Source organism: Elephas maximus, chromosome 20 (genome assembly GCF_024166365.1).
Source record: "Elephas maximus indicus isolate mEleMax1 chromosome 20, mEleMax1 primary haplotype, whole genome shotgun sequence".
Lineage (NCBI taxonomy): Eukaryota > Metazoa > Chordata > Mammalia > Proboscidea > Elephantidae > Elephas > Elephas maximus.
Genome location: NC_064838.1, coordinates 28777365 through 28795629, shown reverse-complemented (window position 1 = coordinate 28795629; position 18265 = coordinate 28777365). Strand labels below are relative to the sequence as shown.

At 43.7% G+C, this 18265-nt stretch overlaps 1 protein-coding gene across 1 annotated transcript in view; it reads right to left on the bottom strand.

Moving 5' to 3' along the window:
• ITPR1 (inositol 1,4,5-trisphosphate receptor type 1) overlaps nt 1-18265 on the bottom strand; it is a 382998-nt gene that overhangs the window by 347833 nt on the left and 16900 nt on the right. Inside the window, exons 3-4 of the mRNA XM_049862511.1 lie at nt 9683-9790; nt 5756-5826 (exon numbers count right to left, since the gene is read on the bottom strand). Of these exons, the coding sequence (XP_049718468.1) occupies nt 5756-5826; nt 9683-9774 (163 nt within the window). The 5' untranslated portion in view covers nt 9775-9790. The remainder of the gene's footprint in view (nt 1-5755; nt 5827-9682; nt 9791-18265) is intronic.

Here is an 18265-nt window from a genome sequence, read left to right as displayed (position 1 = left end):
TGGGAACTCTATGGGGCAGTTCTACTCTGTCCTCCGGCGTTGCTATGAGTCAGAATTGACGCAACGGGTTTGGTTTGGTTTGGATAACACAAACACCACCACATGTGAGGAACGTACTTCTTAGTTCAATCAAACATAAAAGACCAAATGGGCAACTCCTGCTCAAAAGAAAGAAAAGGCAGGAAGGGACAGGAAAACTAGACAAAGGGACACAGGGAACTGGAGGTGGAAAAGGGGGAAAGTGCTATCACATTGTGGGGATTGCAACCAATGTCACAAAACAATGTGTGTATAAATTTTTGAATGAGAAACTAACTTGAGCTATAAACTTTTACCTAAAGCACAATTAAAAATAATAATAATAATAATTTGGAGTAAAGATTGGCCTCTTGACCTGAATGGACGAGATCAAGTTTTGATGGCAAGAACTCAGCCATGGCCCCAATCTAAAAGGGGAGATTATATAATCAATGGCAGGATCAACACTGCAGCCTATTTTATTTCCCAAAAGCCCCAGTCCCCTTCTTTCTACCCAAACAAGCCTGGATATGTATTTTAAACAGTAGAGATTCTAGAATCAAAAGTGGACACTGGCTGTTAATTTCCATCGTTTCTCTGTAGAAGGTGCCATTCATATTTAGCAGAGGGAAGGGGTGGGTAGGGATTGAAGAGGAAAAGATAATACAGAGAAAGGAATTCGCTAACCACAAAGTTTCTATTCCTGGTTTCAATCTGATGTTTGCCTTCCCTATTCACTCAGGATTGTGGGACAAGCCAATACAAATACAGGGAAAAAGGCAGTTCTGGCTTAGCTGTGTGTGGACACTTGAGCTTTAAGAAGACGCCATATTAACGAAAGTACTGAAGTAACTGACTCATTCTCCATCTCTGCTCTTCTCCCCACTGGGAGGAGAATGTTGCCCTTCTAAATTCACTCAGATAATGGAAAAGATTTGGCTTATGTGAAACAGATGTGCACCCCATCTTCTCTCCTACAGACTGAGGGGCAGGAGCGCCCTGGGTGACTCAGGTATGCAAAAAGGAAGCTACCCAGGATATCAAGGTAAGCCAAGGTAAGTATAAGCTCCCTGGTGCCCACGCTCAGGCTGCCTGGAGCCCGCAGACATGAATCTCAAAGCTCTGATTGATCAAGTAGGCAGAGTTCCAGCACACAGGCTATTCCAGGGAGTCACAAAAAAAGCAATTCCCCTGGAAATGTACTTTTAACCATCAGAGCAAAGCAAGCATGTTCAACAGTTTCAACTCCTCTGCATCTGCTTTGAAAAGTAACAGCTACCAGTGTTACTGAGCAATTACCACATACCAAGCACTCTATTACACTCTTTACCCATATTATCTTTAATCCTATTCTCCTTCTAGGGAAGGAAGTATTTTCCCTCAATTTACAGATGAGGAAACAAGCTCAGAAAAATTAGTATGTCAAGGTCACTCAGCTTGTATATGGGGACAGTGAGCCCAAATCTAGCTCCATATAGTCCATGTGCATGCCCCAATCACAAAAGCATTTAAAAATAAAAAGACTCATGTATATATATACACACACACACTTATTCTCAAATGATTATGGAATTCACAGGTAGTTCCTTTTCCTTCTGCCACCATTTATGACTGCCAGGCTCTGTGTTAAGAATCAGGAATAAAAAGATAAGAATACCTAACAGCTTGTTGTTGTTAGCTACCACTGAGTCAGCCCCTGACTCATGGCAACCCCATACACAATGGAATGAAACACTGCCCAGTTCTGCACCATCCCCTGGATCAGCTGCAAATTGGACTGTTGTGATCCATAGGGTTTTCACAGGCTGATTTTCAGAAGTAGACTGCCAGGCCTTTCTTCTTAGTCTATCTTAGTCTAGAAAGTCTGCCGAAACGTGTTCAACATCAGAGCAACATACAAGCCTCCACTGACAAATGGAGGCTGCACATAAGGTACACTGGCCAGGAATCAAACCTGGGTCTTTCCCATAGAAGACAAGAAGTCTGTCACTGAAGCACCACTGCCCCAGTAAATTCTTTACACACATTTAATCTTCACAATAACCCTATGAGGTAGGTACTATTATCACCTCCCATTTTACAGCTAAGAAAACTGAGGTTCCCAGGGATGAAGTAATTCCTCTAGGGCTACACTGCTAAGAATTAGCAGAATTTGGATTTGAACCCAGGAAGCCTGATCCTATGGGCCTATGTTATTAACCACTAGGGTTGTACATTTCAAGGGGAGCTCACAAAATTAAGAACCCAAAGTCAGAAGCCACAGGGAGTGTTGCATAAACAGGTCTTTGATTTGCATTTACTTAAGAACAAGTTATGATGGCTCTCAATACAGGAAATAGCTTGGCAAGAAAACAATGAAGCAACAGCAAACCTAAATGACTAAATGTAGCTCTGCTGATTGCTCAGATAAAAACTCCATCATCCCCTTCAGCCGCTTGCCAGCATTTTGCTTTTCCATATGTGTTTGTTAAACTCCAGGGTGCAAGGGCATCACAAGGAAATGGACTAGAAATGCCTTCAAATTACCCAACTGCCCTGTGTACAATTTCTAAACAGCAAAATGACGTCAACTTCAAAATACACTTATATTTGGAAAGACAGCAATCCTTTCCAGAAGAGAGATCTTTTTTCTTCATCTTAGAAAATATTTTAAAAAGTATGCTGCACCAGAGTTGAAGGACTCCTTGGGAAAATTGTTAAGTACTTGCTTCTCAGGTTCCACCAGGAGGAGCAGATCTTACCCCGCCCGCCTCCTGCAACAGCCGGCAGAGATCTGCCTGGACCCCTCACCTATGTGTGGGGGCCTCCGGGTTAGGAAAAGTGCGTGGGATTCCGGCAGTAGTGACCTACATTCACAAAGCCTGCAGCAGAGCTGGGTCTGAACCAGATTTTCCCACAAGTATAAAGTGGCTCACAACCCAGAAACCTTGATTTTTAATTTATGGAGAAAAGCAGTCAACAAATCAAGTCAGTATCACATGGCCACCTGTTGAACCAGGCCAAGCCATAAAACGGAGTTTGGTTCTTTTCAAATGGCCTCCATCGGCCTATTGCGTTTATCTCAAGAGAGTCCCTTCAAATCAGTCACCAGATAGATATCTAAGCACCAGGCACTTTTACCCTAAACCAACAAACGGAAAAAACAAACAAACCCATTGCCATCAAGTTGATTCCAACTCATAGAAGTCCTACAGGTCAGAGTAGAACTGCCCCATAGGGTTTTCAAGAGAAACCTTTAGAGAAGCAGATCGTCACATCTTTTTCCCGAGGAGCAGCTAGTGGGTTTGAACCATCAACCTTTGGGTTAGCAGCTGAAAGCTTAACCACTATACCACCAGGGCTTCTCACTTTTACCCTAATGCCAAGAAAACACGTCTCTTTCGACTTCCCCTACAGTCTTATGTATTCTAACGTTCTCACCTTGTATTCAAATAATCCAGCTGGTTAACTTTATACAGTGTATTAAAAACTTCCCCAGGTTCACTTCCCAACCCCCAGGGCCTATGTGTAGATGGGAACTTACACTAGACTCACGCAACGAGATCCTTATGTACATCCTTCCACTTGGGTCTCAGATGAAAAAGCCAAGGCTATACCAGCTCCTCCCTGAGTAATAATGGTTTAGAGCCCTGGTGAGGGCACTGGTAGTTCAGTGGCAGAATTCTTGTTTTCCATGAGGGACCCGAGTTTGGTTCCCAGCCAATGCACCTCATGTGCAGCCACCACGTGACCTTCAGTGGAGGTTTGGGTGTTAGTATGATGCTAAATAGGCTTCAGTGCAGTTTTCAGACTAAGACAGACTAGGAAGAAAGGTCTGGCAATCTACTTCTGAAAACCGGTCAATGAAAACCTATGGAACACAACAGTTCAATATGCAAGTGATTATGGGGATGGCACAGGACTAGGCAGCATTTCATTATGGCCTGTATGGGGGTCACTCTGAGTCAAGCAACTCCACAGCAGCTGACAACAACAACATTATGGTCAGGCTCTGTGAGCGATGGTTCCTAACCTTTACTGTACAAGAGAATCACCTGGGGAACTTTCAGAAATCCCAATGCCCACTTAAAACAGAATCCCTGGTGGTAGAGCTCAGATATCAGTTTTTTGAAAGTTCCCCACCAGGTGATTTCTCTGCGCAGCCGAAGTTGAGAACCACTATGCTCACTCCATCCGTGGCGGGACCTCAGACAGGCTGCTTAACCTCTGAGCGTATCAATCTCCTCACGGGGTGGAAGGATGGCTCCAGGAGCAGAGTCCTTAGCACAGAGCCCCGTACAGAATCAATAGGCCCTGGTCCTTTTATTACTCAGAATAGGGGATGAAGTCTATGAGCTACTGGATCACAACCCTTTGATCAAATTTTCATTTCTGCTGCATTCAGGATTTTGTTTTGAAAGACGACATGGAGGAGGGACTGAAAAGAAAAAGGCAACAGAGGCAACACCTACCTCAGGTTCCTGTCTCTCTGGCTCTATGTCAATTACTTTTTTTTAAATTGTCCCCCCACCCCATCCCCAGATGAAAACATTCTCCTGAGAATGCCATGCCAACTGGATGCAGCTCAATACCAAATGTCTTCCAAATGGCTGTTCTCCATCTGAACTCTGCCTTCTATTTTGTTCTAATTTCTTCAGCTTTTATGCATAAAAGGCAAACAGCTTTTACAACACTAAACAGTAAGAGAGGAGCCCTGGTAGTGCAGTGGTTAAGCTCTCGACTGCTAACCAAAAGGTCAGCAGTTCAAACCCACCAGCCACTCCACAGGAGAAAGATGGAGCAGTCTGCTTCTATACAGATTTACAGACTTGGAAACCCTATGAGGCAGTTCTACTGTGTCCTATAGGGTTGCTACGAGTTGGAGCTGACTCAATGGCAACAGGTTTGGTTTTGGTTAAGCAGTAAGAACTTATAACAAAAATGACATGATCATGCAAATGGCAATGTTTAGACCCTTTGAGACTGAGGCCATCAGTCAAATACTTAACCCACTGGGTTCTCACTTCAACTGTACGTAAGAATCACTGACTTAATTCACCTGGAATGCAGCCCTGAGCATCTATTTAATTTACAAGCTTCCCCAGATTATTCTAACCCACAGCTACACCTGAGGACCACTAACAATAAGAAAAAACAACATGTTCATCATCTAAGATACCAACTACGTTTTAAACATCAACTGGGAAAAGCTAAGCTACCTTCTAAAGAGAACATCAAATGCAGAAGGCTTAAAAAGAAAGCCAACACTGGTATGAAAACTGCCCTGTCTGTGTCTTTTAACTGAAACAGCAAGTGCTATAGTCAAAACTTCCCACTCCAGGTTAAGACAGCTAAGGATATCAGAGCCCCCAAAGGGAGAGTGAGATCTGCTGAAATAACAAACGTTCCTTGTAACTAGAACTTATTTATAACAAGATAAATAAATAAATCTTATTTCTTTGGAGATATGTCTGCACAAATGGATGCCTTTAAACTGAATAAGCACTTATCAACATCTATTCCACAGACAAATTAAGGCGCTATTAAAACCATCCCAATATCTTGACATTTAGGCATCTTCAAGAAGTTGACTGACTCAAAAGGCTTGGAATTGAAATCATACTTAAAGAAAAAAATGCTTAAGTAAATAAGCCTACAATTGCTATAAAGGAAAAAACAAAGAGGAAATACACATAGCAACACACGTCATGAACTTTCAAGAGAGTCAGGTGTCACTCCAGGAAGGCCACCACCTTACCTCTGAATTTCTTAGGTGGATTGTTAAGGTCCCCGGCTTCTGGCTGTACAACACAGCGATCATCCACCAGGCTGCAAAGAAGACAAAGATAAATGTTATAACAAGCCAAGTCTAGGAAAATAAAACCCTAAGTACTGTGTAAAAATTAAACATTCCAGGGCTTTTCCTGTACAAAACTTAGCCTGGAATATTCTCCTGCCAGGGAGCTGTTGACACTAGAGGTTTCCCAAGGTTCTGCTTCTATAATGGACACTGTTCTCCATGGCTTCTTCCCCTTCATCACATCCATGATGGATTTGCGCACAGTATGCACTATCACTGAAGTCCAAAGGCAGATGAAGGATCCGTGCATTCAACGAGTAGTGGCTGAGGGGCCAAGTTTGTGCCAGGCATTGCATTGTGCTTGGTCCTGTGATATGAGGATGAATATGAGCTAGGGCCCTGCTCTTAGGGAGCTCAAGTCTAGTAAAGGAGCCAAAAGGGCAAACCTATAAGACCATAACCTAAGGGCTATAAGAGAAGGAAGAATAAAGTGCAGCCAGAAACTAATTGCGCAGGAGGCCATCTGAGCACTGCTGGTAGAGGAGGTCCTATTAGAAGAGTTGAAACTAGAGCTCCCAACTTATCAGTTCCAGTTCGACCTCTTGCTGAGATCACCTGGGGATTCTTACGTATAACTACCTGGGACCTTGTCAGGAATGCAAATTCTCAGTAAGGAGTTGAACCAATTCAAAACCCTGGTTGAAACCAATTCAAAGCCCTGGGAGAATGAAGTAGTGGGGAACATTTTCAGATGGAAGTGCAAGTGCAAATACACGCAGATGTCAAAGAACTTTTGAGCTTCTAAAGCAACTAGCGGGGAAGAACAAAAAACAACAATAAGTAACTAGCCAAAAACTGCACAAATACCCGGTATTTAAAGTCTCAACTGGCTGATCTAACTTACACAATTCTTTTAGAAGAATCACTAAAAAATAATAATAATAATAAATTGAACAGATAACGAAACTAAGGCTGTAAGAAGTTAAATGACTCATCCAAGGTCCTAAAGCTGGTATCATTAACCAAAACCCAGTTGCCCTTGAGTCGATTTCAACTCATGGCGACCCTGTGTGTGCCAGAGTAGAACTGTGCTTCCTAAGGTTTTCAGTGTCTGATGTCTCAGAAGTATATCACTGAGCCTTTCTCCTGAGGTGCCTCCGGGTGAACTCCAACCTCCAACATTTCGGCTACCGGCCACGCGCTTTAACCATTTGCACCACCCAGGCACTCCTGGTATAGGTAGGACTGGCTCATTCTCCAAGTGGCCACAGAAATTCCTCCGAGCTACCATGTTACAGTTTTCCAGGGTTTCTTCCATAAATCCGTGCTGTCTCTTCTCCCAGAAGCAAGGTGCCAGTAAATACTCAGTCTTTACCCTTGCTACTCCTTCCTCAAAAACTCCTTTTCACCTCTTAAATTCCTGACTATCTCTCAAGTACCTGATTCAGAGCCCTACTTCTCCCATAAAGCCCTCCTATGCTTTTCCTGTTCTCTCTGCCTCTTCTCCACTGTCCTCCCTATCTCAAGGGCTGAGAGGTGCAAATGGTGCCCTAGACTAGAAGCTCCGCAAGGGCAGGGAGCTGCCTGCTCTGTGGCCCAGAAGATGCCCAGGGCTAGGACATTTTCCTGCCCAGGTCAGCTGTTTAGCAACTATCTGGTGAGTGACAAAGTCGCCAGAGTAGCCCACCAACAGTTGCCTCCTTCTGCTCCAAGACAGAATGCCTCTCTGTATCAATATAATGGTCCAATGAGCAAAACATTCACCCATGTATGCTCCGTTTTACTTCTATGGCCTGAGCTTTTATTCAAAAATCAAAAGCAAAGTGTGCATATATAAAATCCCCTGCGAGCATGATTTTAAACATTTGTACTGCATTTATATGGTGAGTCCCTGAGAGTGTAGATACCGCAGTGCCACCCCCAGATATAATGTGATACTTGCGGAGGGGGTCTCAGAATTTCACACAGGCCTGGCGATCTACTTCTGAAAAATCCGCCATTGAAAACCCTGTGGAACACAGTTCTACTCTGACATACATGGAGTCACCATGTAGGTACTGGAAATACTTGAGGAAAATGCTTATAAAGCAAATAATTTGTATCTCACAGGAATTTTAAGAATTGATGCTCTGGAAGAAGCAAAGAAGGGAAGAGCAGGTACTAAAATTGCAACGGCTGGTTCAGCAACTGCCTAGAAGTAAGCTTGGTGCCTGGGATGGCAACGATGCCAGTAACTGACATCGGGACCACAGAGTGGTAGGAAAAAAGATGAGCATATGGTGGGGCTGAGATTTAACAAGGCATCCAGATAAAAGCTGTGGGCAGACAGCCAGGAGTGTGGCAGTCAAATTCAGCCAGAGAAGGAGGCGGTCGGGGAAGAGAAAGCCAACCCTGCAGGGGGTAACTGCTAAGAGCACTGGCTTTGGAGTCTCTAGTCTTCTGAGCTGTGAAACCTTGGGCAAGTGACTTTACCTCTCTGGGCCTCAGGAGTTTAATCTTCAACAAATGAGGATAACGCTAGTACTCAGCTTAAAGTGTTATTTGAACATTAAAGGGATGATTTTTGTACAGTACTTAGCACAGTGCCTAGCCACAATAACGACTTATATTGCTCACAGAGTGGTTACTACTGCTATTTATTATTGTTGTTGCTGAAAAACAGGAAGAGGATGAAAGACTGAACCATGGGGGATAGAAAGGGGAAAGGAGCCAGGCAAGAAAAAAGAAGGGGAAGAGAAGTGGAACCAGCAGAAGGCCTCTCTGCCAGAAGGCACAGAAAAGAAATTGCTAAGGGGTGGTTTACAGTGTAGAGAAGTCAAAACAGACAAGGACTGAGACACGGTCACTGGGTCAGGTAGTCATGGATGACTTCCTCTTACTGATAACTTTTGAAAATGCAATTTTTATCCAATGACTGCACAGTGCCCGTTGAGTGAGAATTCTGTATTTGGAATAACTTGCTCCTTGAGGGTGGACTCACCTGAATCAGAGCCTGGGAATACACAATCTGCACAAGCAGCAGAGAACAAGCACGCTTTAAATAATGGCTACGATTAGAAGGAAGGTGCTGACTACTGTAAGAATGAGGTTCTTGGAGAAGCTGCTGGCCTGTCTGAGAACAGCTCCTGCCAAATTCAACAATGCCACCCTGGGCCTAACTAATCTTTCCTACACAAAGGCAATATAGATCATTCCAGGCTATTCTGGAATTAAGCATCTTGATTCTCTATTCTGCTTCCATCTGCCTTTGGGGCTATTTATTTATTTCCTCTTCTAGACAGTAGGATGAGGAAGAGGGAGAAGATAGTCAAATTAGTATACTATGGGATATATTTATACCCTTAAACATTGGGTAAAAGATTTGAAAAAACACAAAAGAGCAAAAGTTTGAATTACAGGACATTGTGCAATTTATAGTTTTTGAATACATACAGCAATGTAAACTAGGAAAGGCTCTGCTTCAAAGAAGACAGATAAGCACCTGAGAAGTTCTGGTCTTTGCTTATATTACAAACAAGTCACTATTTGAAAATAAGAGCTTTTACAAAGCTAAAAAGCACTCCTTCCAGGTCTGTAAATATTAATCTTAATTTTTTGATTCCATATATATGGAATTATATATATTATCCATATATAGGGAATTATAATAAATTCTGGATTAATGAGTTCTAATTAATGAGGCTTCCCTTTTACAGAACCAACATCATGTTTTTGTGTGAGAGGTTAAATTTAGATAGCATGAGAGAGTTGGTATTCATGATTTCAACCACCTCCGTAAAAGCCAAGTAAAACGGTAACATTCTTATCTTAGAAAAATCAAAGTTTTCGAACTGATGTTATGATGTCTTAACAAGTCCTGCCATGGAAGAAACCAGGAGCTCTTACCCCAAGGTGCTAATAAATCCATTTGTCGATCCCTCGGCGTACAGGGAACAAATGTCTCCAATATGCAGGAAACTGGACATCTTGTCAGACATGTCTTTCTGGAGAGTCCTAGACAAAGTAAAATATGCAACATTGTTAGAAGAAATGAAAAGGCTCAGAGGGGGAAAAAAAAAAGTCACTGCAAGTTGGCTTAGCTCAATTTTCCAAAGCACTCCACTTAAAAGTCACATTTAAATAAATGTTTGACAGGCAGGCAATTTAAATGAGCCAAGTAAGGACAGATGCAACAACATTTTTTTTTCCCCCAACAAATTAAGTAATTTCAGGATACTCTCCAACCCACAATAACATTTGTTTCAAACAAAACCGCACCTGAATCATAGTCTACAAATGGAGGACCCTCGATAATAAATAGTGAATATAAAAAAACAGCAGGGAGCCAGCCAAGAATTTTGCAGTGATTAGGGAGCTGGAGAGTCTGGCTTACAAAACATTAACATATGCAGTTTGCCTCAGGGATTGTTAACTCAGAAGGAAACACCTGGTATAAAACTAAGGTCTGGCAAGGCCATGGTGCCTGGGCCAAGGTACCAAAGCAACAAAATAAAATTAATAAAAGGAAACTTGATAACAAACACCACAAAGCTTTACCAGCCTTTTAAGAACTTGACAACTAAAAGTGCTTCACCAAAACGCTTTTTCAATGTCTTTCCTTTGCATCCTTTACCAAAAAAAACTTCTAGATGGAGACTAGAACATACTACGCTTACCTGCATAGTGAAGGGGTTAGTCAGCACTTGGTCTAAACCCCTCACTATGCAGATACGAACAGTTAAGTCTTGAGCTGGTTAAGAACACAGCCACGAATATACAGCTAGTTAGAGGCAGTCCTAGAAAATGCTCTTAAGTTCTAGGAAATCTCTACACAGTCCGGAAATCACTGCACACATACACATACAAATATCAACAAAAATATTGACATGACTCATAGAAACAGCTTTCATTGGGGCCATAAATATTGAGGAGTGGGAGCAATATTACCAAAGCTACACTGACGTGTAAAAAACAAGCTCAGTTATGTAGGAAGGCAGTGTGCTGGGGTGGACTGCAGCTAAGTTTCCAGTTTTCCTCAGGCACCTGGTATAGATACCTAAGTAACCAAGGCCTTCCTAAGACCTCTCCTCCAAACACTACCAGTTGTCATTAAGTCAACTCTGACTCATGACGACCCCATGTGTGTCAGAGTAGAACTGTGCTCCGTAGGGTTTTCAATGGCTGGTTTTTTTTTTCCAGAAGTAGATGGCCAGGCCTTTCTTCCAAGGCACCTCTTGGTGGACTTGAATCTTTTGGTGAGTGACCAAGCCCATAAAACATTTGTACCACCCAGGGGCTGCCCTCCAAACCCAGGCCCCTTTCAACATCTTTTCCCATCTATTCAGTCAAATTCCCCTACCAGAAACCATTTACCCCGTAAAGCCACAATAGTTGCAATGCCTAGAAAAATATTCTCTCCTCAAATCACTTCCTGGGTGCCAGGTTTTCTTTTAGGAAGAGTTATGTGGCAAGGACTGGCAGGAAACCTCAGAAAGTACTTTTTCTACCTTGGCAGGAGTGCCAGGTAATGATAACGTACCAGTAAAGAACCTCAGCTCACAGCTCATGAGAAGCTGCAAAGAAAAGTTCATTTACCCCCCAAAACAACCCAGATGTTGCAAGACAGATAAACAGCATTTCACTGAACATGAATTTTAGACAGAGACAGCAATTGAGGACATGGAATAAAAACTCAAACTAAAGAACTAGCATCTCTAGACCTTAGGGAAAGCTTCACAAAAGGGACAGTTGGCCAAGTATTGCTCTCTTCAATCTTGTCCATCATTATGTGGTTTCTTCCTAACTAGATGTTTTATACCTAAAGGCAAACCAGTGTTTTAAAACCCCATCCAGAAAGGCTATACAAGTGAAAAACATTGAGAGTCATTAATATTTCCCTTATGTGCTCCTGTTTAAAAGCTTTATCATAAAGAGTCAGGAAGTCAGCACGTTTCTGGGACCATTTATTGGAAAATAATTACTGTCTGAATTTTGAGTCAGACCAAATTTGTATCTGAACACTCTGGCCTCCTGGAAAGACAATGATGAGTTGTCAAATGCCAAGAAAGCAGGTATGTGCTCGGGCAAGAGACTAGAGCCCTTGTCCAGCGTGACCAACTCTCTTCTTTCGGGCTTATCCTTCAAATCAACGTTGGATCTCTAAGGAGGCCAGGCCAGGAAATCCTAGCATGACTGCTGTGTTCTGAGGGCAACTTTCATTATTACCTGATTACCTTACTGTAAGGTTCCAGACTCTTAATGGGAAGAAGCAGACACTACTCAGTGTTCCTGAATGACGAGGCATGAAGCACACAGTATTGTCCGCAATAGGTACTTGAACAGATGTTTGGACGCCACATTTCTACAGCACAGTTCTGCATTACTGCCATTTTTAATGATGATGATGATATTGCAGTTAGTTGCCATGGAGGCAATTCTGACTCCTGGCAACCCCATGCCTACAGAGTAGAACTGCTCCATAGAATTTTCAAGGCTGTGACCTTTCAGAAGCAGATCGCTAGATTTTTCTTCCAATGAGACTCTTGCTGGGTTTGAACAGCCAACCTTTTGGGTAGCAGTCAAGTGCTTAACCGTTGACGCTAACCCAAATGAAACCCATTGCAATTGAGTCGATTCCAACTTGTAGCAACCCTATAGGACAGAGTAGAGCTGTCCCATAGGGTTTCCAAGGCTGTAATCTTTACAGAAGCGGACTGCCATATCTTTCTGCCACGGAGCGGCTGCTGGATTTGAACCAATAAACTTTCTTTTAGAAACCAAGCACTTAACCACTGTACCACCAGGGCTCCTTCCCACTCTACCCAGGGACCTTTAACAAGAGCTGACATTTATTGAGCACTTACTATAAGGATTAGCCACTGCACTAAGTGCTTTACAATTGTTCTCTTAACTGAATCCTCATGGCCACTGTGTGAGGCAGGCACTACCATTATTCCCATTTTGTGGTTGGGGAAACAAGTACAAAGAGGTTAAGATGCCCAGGTCACATAATGAGCAAGCCAGGGCTATAACCCAGGTCTGTCTGACTCTTAAATGGAATTTTTTGTCAACGACTATCTCTAGAATATGGGCTAAAATGTTAACTGTTCTTATTCTCTGGGAGGTGAGATTACGGAAAACTGATTTTCTTATCTTCTTTCTAACTAACACGTTCATTAACTAGACAAGACAATTGAACAAGTAACCTTTAGCCACGTTTTCCATTTCCTCTGAAAGCACAGACCAGTACACTCAGCATAGCTAATGATCCTCAGCTGGGCAATGTGCCACAGGTCCTGATTTAAAAACCAACCACAAGGGGTAAGGGGAGGACAGATCCTGCCCCAGGGGTCTCAGGCAACAATGCCCACTCATAAAAGACTGAGTAGAAGACTTCCTGATCTGGCTAGAGACCTCTGGAGGTCCTCTCCTCACCTAGAGCTAGTAGCAGGGAGGAGAAGGGAAAGGAGGAGGAGGAGAAGGAGGAGGGAGCCTGCTTGCAATTATCAGTGATGTCCTGGAAGGAAAAACAAAGGCTGGGAAAGTCAACAGAACAGGCCTGTGGGGCCTGGAGGGGGAAAAGCAGAAAGTCGGCTATGAGTGATGGGCCTCCCTAGCAGTCTTCTGGAAGACTTCCTGTTGTTGAGAAGCAGGTTGGGAGAGCCTGCCTCTTTATCTGATCCTGGACCATTTGTGCCTGCAAACTGCTTGCAGCTGTACCCAGGACTCCTGTGTCACTCACACAGTGGCTGGGGACCACCTAAGAGAAAATCACAGCCGGTGCCAACTGCCACTGCGCTGCGTAACTCTGAGACTTCAAACACTAGATGGATACCCAGGGCTCTTGGCTAAAAAACTCTGGTGGAGTTAGTCACCTGACAGACAGGAGGACAGGCCTGGAGGGTCAGCTCCAGAGCTCCACTCTTCCTCTCTGAACGTCAGCTAGTATTATTAGCCTACTGCAGTCATTCAGTCCACTTAAATCTCTGCCTTCATTTCCTCATCTGTAAAATGGGGATAATACTTACTTCAACGGGTTGTTGCAAGGATTAGATAGAAAATGAAAAGTGCTTGGTGCAGTGACTGGCATACTTTTATTGCTCGATGCTAGCTATTTTTATTACTTTTTAAATAAGAGAGAAAGTGAAATTCTGGAAGATTCCAGGGCTTCAAAATTTAAACTCAGTAAAGGAAAGGATTCCCTGTATAAAAGGGCTCCTGGGCATCCAACAAATGAACTCCTGTATGACCCCTGAGGATATATTTTACTTTAGGGAAGATAATCAGCCTCCTTAATTTCCTTGCCAGAAGAAAGGCTGAACAATCCTGAATTATACTCAAGCCTCAACCATGAGCATCTGGCCTTTCCAAACACACAAATATCACAGAACAGAAGTTGGATGGAACCTCATTAAGTACGTAATTCTATCTCCTTCTAATAACAGAAACCTTCAACAATATCGCCTATGGATGGTTTCAGCTTCTGCTTTAAAAAAAAAAAAAAAAAATGAATAAACTAAACCAGCTGTGTAGAGTTGATTCCAACTCAAAGCGACCCTATAGGGCAGAGTAAAACTGTTCCATAGGGTTTCCAAGGAGCAGCTGATGGATGCAAACTGCTGACCTTTTGGTTAGCAGTCAAGCTCTTAACCACTGTGCCACCAGGGCTCCATGTTCAGCAGCCTTGTTAGGGAGTGTTCGTTCCTCCAGCTACAAAAGGACAGCTACCTCCCAGAGCTCTAGCTGCTGATCTGTCCTCTGATGCTGCAGAGACCTCTAAGTATGTGAATGCTATCTATCCTACTTCTCAAGGCTTTGCTTCTTTTTACAAAACATCTCCATCGTCCCCCCATTCTTGACTGGCCCTGTGGCAGGCAGGAGTTGTAGGTCCAAAGTCAAACTGCCAGGGTTCAAACCCCAGCTCTGCCACTGACTCACTGTGGGACTTCAGGAAAGCTCTGGAAGTTCCCTAAGCCTTGCTTTCCCCATCTATAAAACAGCGGTAATAAGAGTACCTCCCCCATGAGGTTGTCTCAAGGTTTGGTGAGATCATGTTTACAAAGCCCTCAGCACAGCACCTGGCATGAAGTCAGCACGCAATCTCTGTAAGCTCTGAGTGTTAGACCACCACTGCCACCTACCACCACTCTGACCAGTTGATGCACCTCTTCAAATATGGTTTTTCCTGGAGGGTTGGACCAGACAGACAAAGGTGGGATGGTAACCTCTGCACTGTACCCAAGCAGCTGAAGGCTGTGGCAACTTTGCTGAGCCCCCACGCCACCTGCTGGCTCATCTTCCATTCATTGTACCCTGAAACTGCTCCCTGAGCAACGCATAACAAGAGGAGATTTGATTCCGTTTTTAAAAAAGGTGGAAATAAAAACACAGAAATTCAGAGACCTCCCTGGGGAACAGAAACCAGAGGTGGTGGTCTTCAAAATCTGGGGTTCCAAGGTTTTGCTCTTTGTCTTCTTTGTACCCTCCCTGGTCATCTCCTCCACTCCACTGGCTTCCCAAAACCAGGTGCCATTGAGTCAGTCTGACTCATGGTGACCCCACATGTGTCAGAGTAGAACCGTGGTACATAGAGTTTTCAGTGGCTGACTTTTTGGAAGTACAGACAGTTCCCAAATTACAAACGTCCAACTTAGGTCCAACCCATAGTTATGAACCAACCCTCGTAAAGCCTATCATAGCGAGGTACATACAAATGGTTCGTAATAAGAAACGTGCGATACTATGTGATGCACATCAAAACGTTATTATTACCATTACTATTATGTTAAAGAAGTTTTTGTGTACCTGGAAGTGTTTCTTTAATTTTTTTTATGTATAGAAAGGTATACTATATACTATATGCTAAGACAAACATTTGACTAACATTAGCTATGAACCGTACCTAACTATTCTGACTTACATACAAAGGTGACTTAAAGACAGATTTAGGAACGGAATTCGTTTGTAATCCAGGGACTGCCTGTAGATTGCCAGGCCTTTTTTTCCAAGGCTGAAATTTGTGTGTGTGTGTGTGTGTGTGTGTGTGTGTGTGTTTCTGGGTGAAAGTTTACAGTGCAAATTAGTTTTTCATTCAAAAATTTATACACAAATTGTTTTATGACATTGGTTGCAATCCCCACAATGTGTCAGCACTCTCCCCCTTTCCCTTTCCCTTTCCACCTGGGTTCCTGGTGTCCACTTGTCCAGTTTTCCTGTCCCTTCCTGCCTTCTTGTCTTTGATTTTGGGCACTAGGTACCCATTTGGTCTTGTATACTTGATTGAACTAAGAAGCACCTTCCTCACGTGTGTTATTGTTTGTTTTAAAGACCTGTCTGGTCTTTGGCTGAAAAGTGGACTTCGGGGGTGGCTTCAGTTCTTAGTTAGCAGGGTGTCTGGGGGCCATAACCTCTGGGGTTCCTCCAGTTTCTGTAAGACCAGTAAGTCTGGTCTTTTTTTGTGAATCTGAATTTAGTTCTACATTTTTCTCCCACTCTGTCCAGGACCCTCTACTGTGATCCCTGTCAGAGTGGTCAGTGATGGTAGCCAGGCACCATCTAGTTCTTCTGGGCTCAGGTTGGTAGAGGCTGTGGTTCATTTGGTTCATTAGTCCTTTGGACTAATATTTTTCTTGTGACTTTGGTTTTCTTCATTCTCCTTTGCACTGAATGTGATAGGACCAATAGATGTATCTTAGATGGCCACTCGAAAGCTTTAAGACCCCAGGTACTACTCACCAAAGTAGGATGTAGAACATTTTCTTTTTGAACTATCTTATGCCAATTGATCTAGCTGTCCCCGGAGACCATGGTCCCCAGACCTAGGTCCCTCAAGGTATTTGGATCTCAAGGCTGAAATCTTTATGGAAGCACACTGCCACATCTCTCTCCCATGGAGTGGCTGGTGAGTTTGAACCACAACCTTTCAGTTAGCAACTGAGCACTTAACCACTGTGCCGCCAGGGTTCCTTTCAGTTACCAGTCAAGCATGTTAGCCATCTGTAGCACTCAGGGCCTCCCTGCTGGCTCCGGTAATCTCTATATGACGGGGATTCTCAAGTCTGTATCTCAGGGCCAACAGAGACTGGGAGCCTGCTCCTGAATGCTCACAGCATCTCAGTGTATCACAAAAATTGCCTGCCCAACCTGCTTCTCCCCCTCCGTACCCCCTTCTCAGCCACCACCACCAAAGCCTGAAGGGATCTCCCATCTTCCCTTTTGCCTTATCCCTGCCACAGGGCCTTTGCCCATGTTGTTTCCCCAGGCTCAGAACACTCTCATCCCACCCTGACCCTTACCCTAGTTAAAGCCAATTCACCCTTCACATCTCAGTTCAGTTACCATTCCCACCAGAAAATCTTCCCCAATCTCCCTGAGAAGGTCACACCCCACTGTTACAAACTTCCTGTGCCACAGAGCTCTCCTTCCCAGCATTTATGTCAGTTCTAAGTTTACATTTATTTGTGTGATTCCTGTCTGACACTGCGGTGCGATTGATTACTTTTGATGTGGCCTTGCTAGCCATGATCTTGTAACTCTCACTCAGGTGACTGTGTGATCAGGTAATTGTGGCCAACCAAGGGGATTGGTCAGTTTTGCCTTAAAAGAAAGCCAACTCCAGAGCAGAGAGGAGGAACCTACGATCACCAAGGAAGAACAGCTAGGAGCATTTCCTTTGGACCTGGGGTCCCTGTGCTAAGAAGCTTCTGGAAGCAGGAGAGAGAGAGAGAAAGCTGTAACCCTGAAAATGGTGAGATGCTGTGGCAGCAGAGACCCGGCAGCAGCAAACAGCATGGTGGGTTTCCCAGCCCACGGAGAAAGCTGAGTACCTTTGGGGTGAGGCCTAGGGCCAGGGAGAGGCGTGCCTGCGAGCATAGCTGGGAAGAGGCTGTTCTGATGGAATAACTGTATTCTGAGTGTTCCTGAGCATGAATTGTAACTGTTACTTCCCTAATAAACTCCATAATCATTAGTATGGTCTGTGAGTTCTGTGTGGCCTCTGTAATGAATTATCAAACCCAGCAGAGAAGTACAGTGCTCTGCGAGGGAAGGCTGATGTCAGAATTGGTGAAGACGGTGGAGAAAAGAGGCTTGTCTGGCCTCCACCTCATGGGAGTCGGCCTCGCACTGTTGATCTTGGTTCTCTTTCCCCCTGGTGGGGCTGGAGGAGGTCAGACACTGCCTCCACGCCATTTTTACCGAATGCCATTGCATTCAAGGATCTGTTTAGGGCTCTGTCTTGCATGCCAATATATTCGCAGCCCCAATGCCTAGCACATAGTAGATGCTTGGTAATATCTGTCAAAGAATTGAATGGACAAGTCTAATCGAGTACCAAATCCTAGAGATCTTCATCTTCAGTACATCTCTTGAACATTCCAATTCTTTTGATCTAATCTATTCTGCAACAACAGCCAGCATGATCCTTTAGAAACAAATACCACACCACATCGTTCCTGTGCTAAACACCTTCCAAAATCTCTCTGGGGCTCC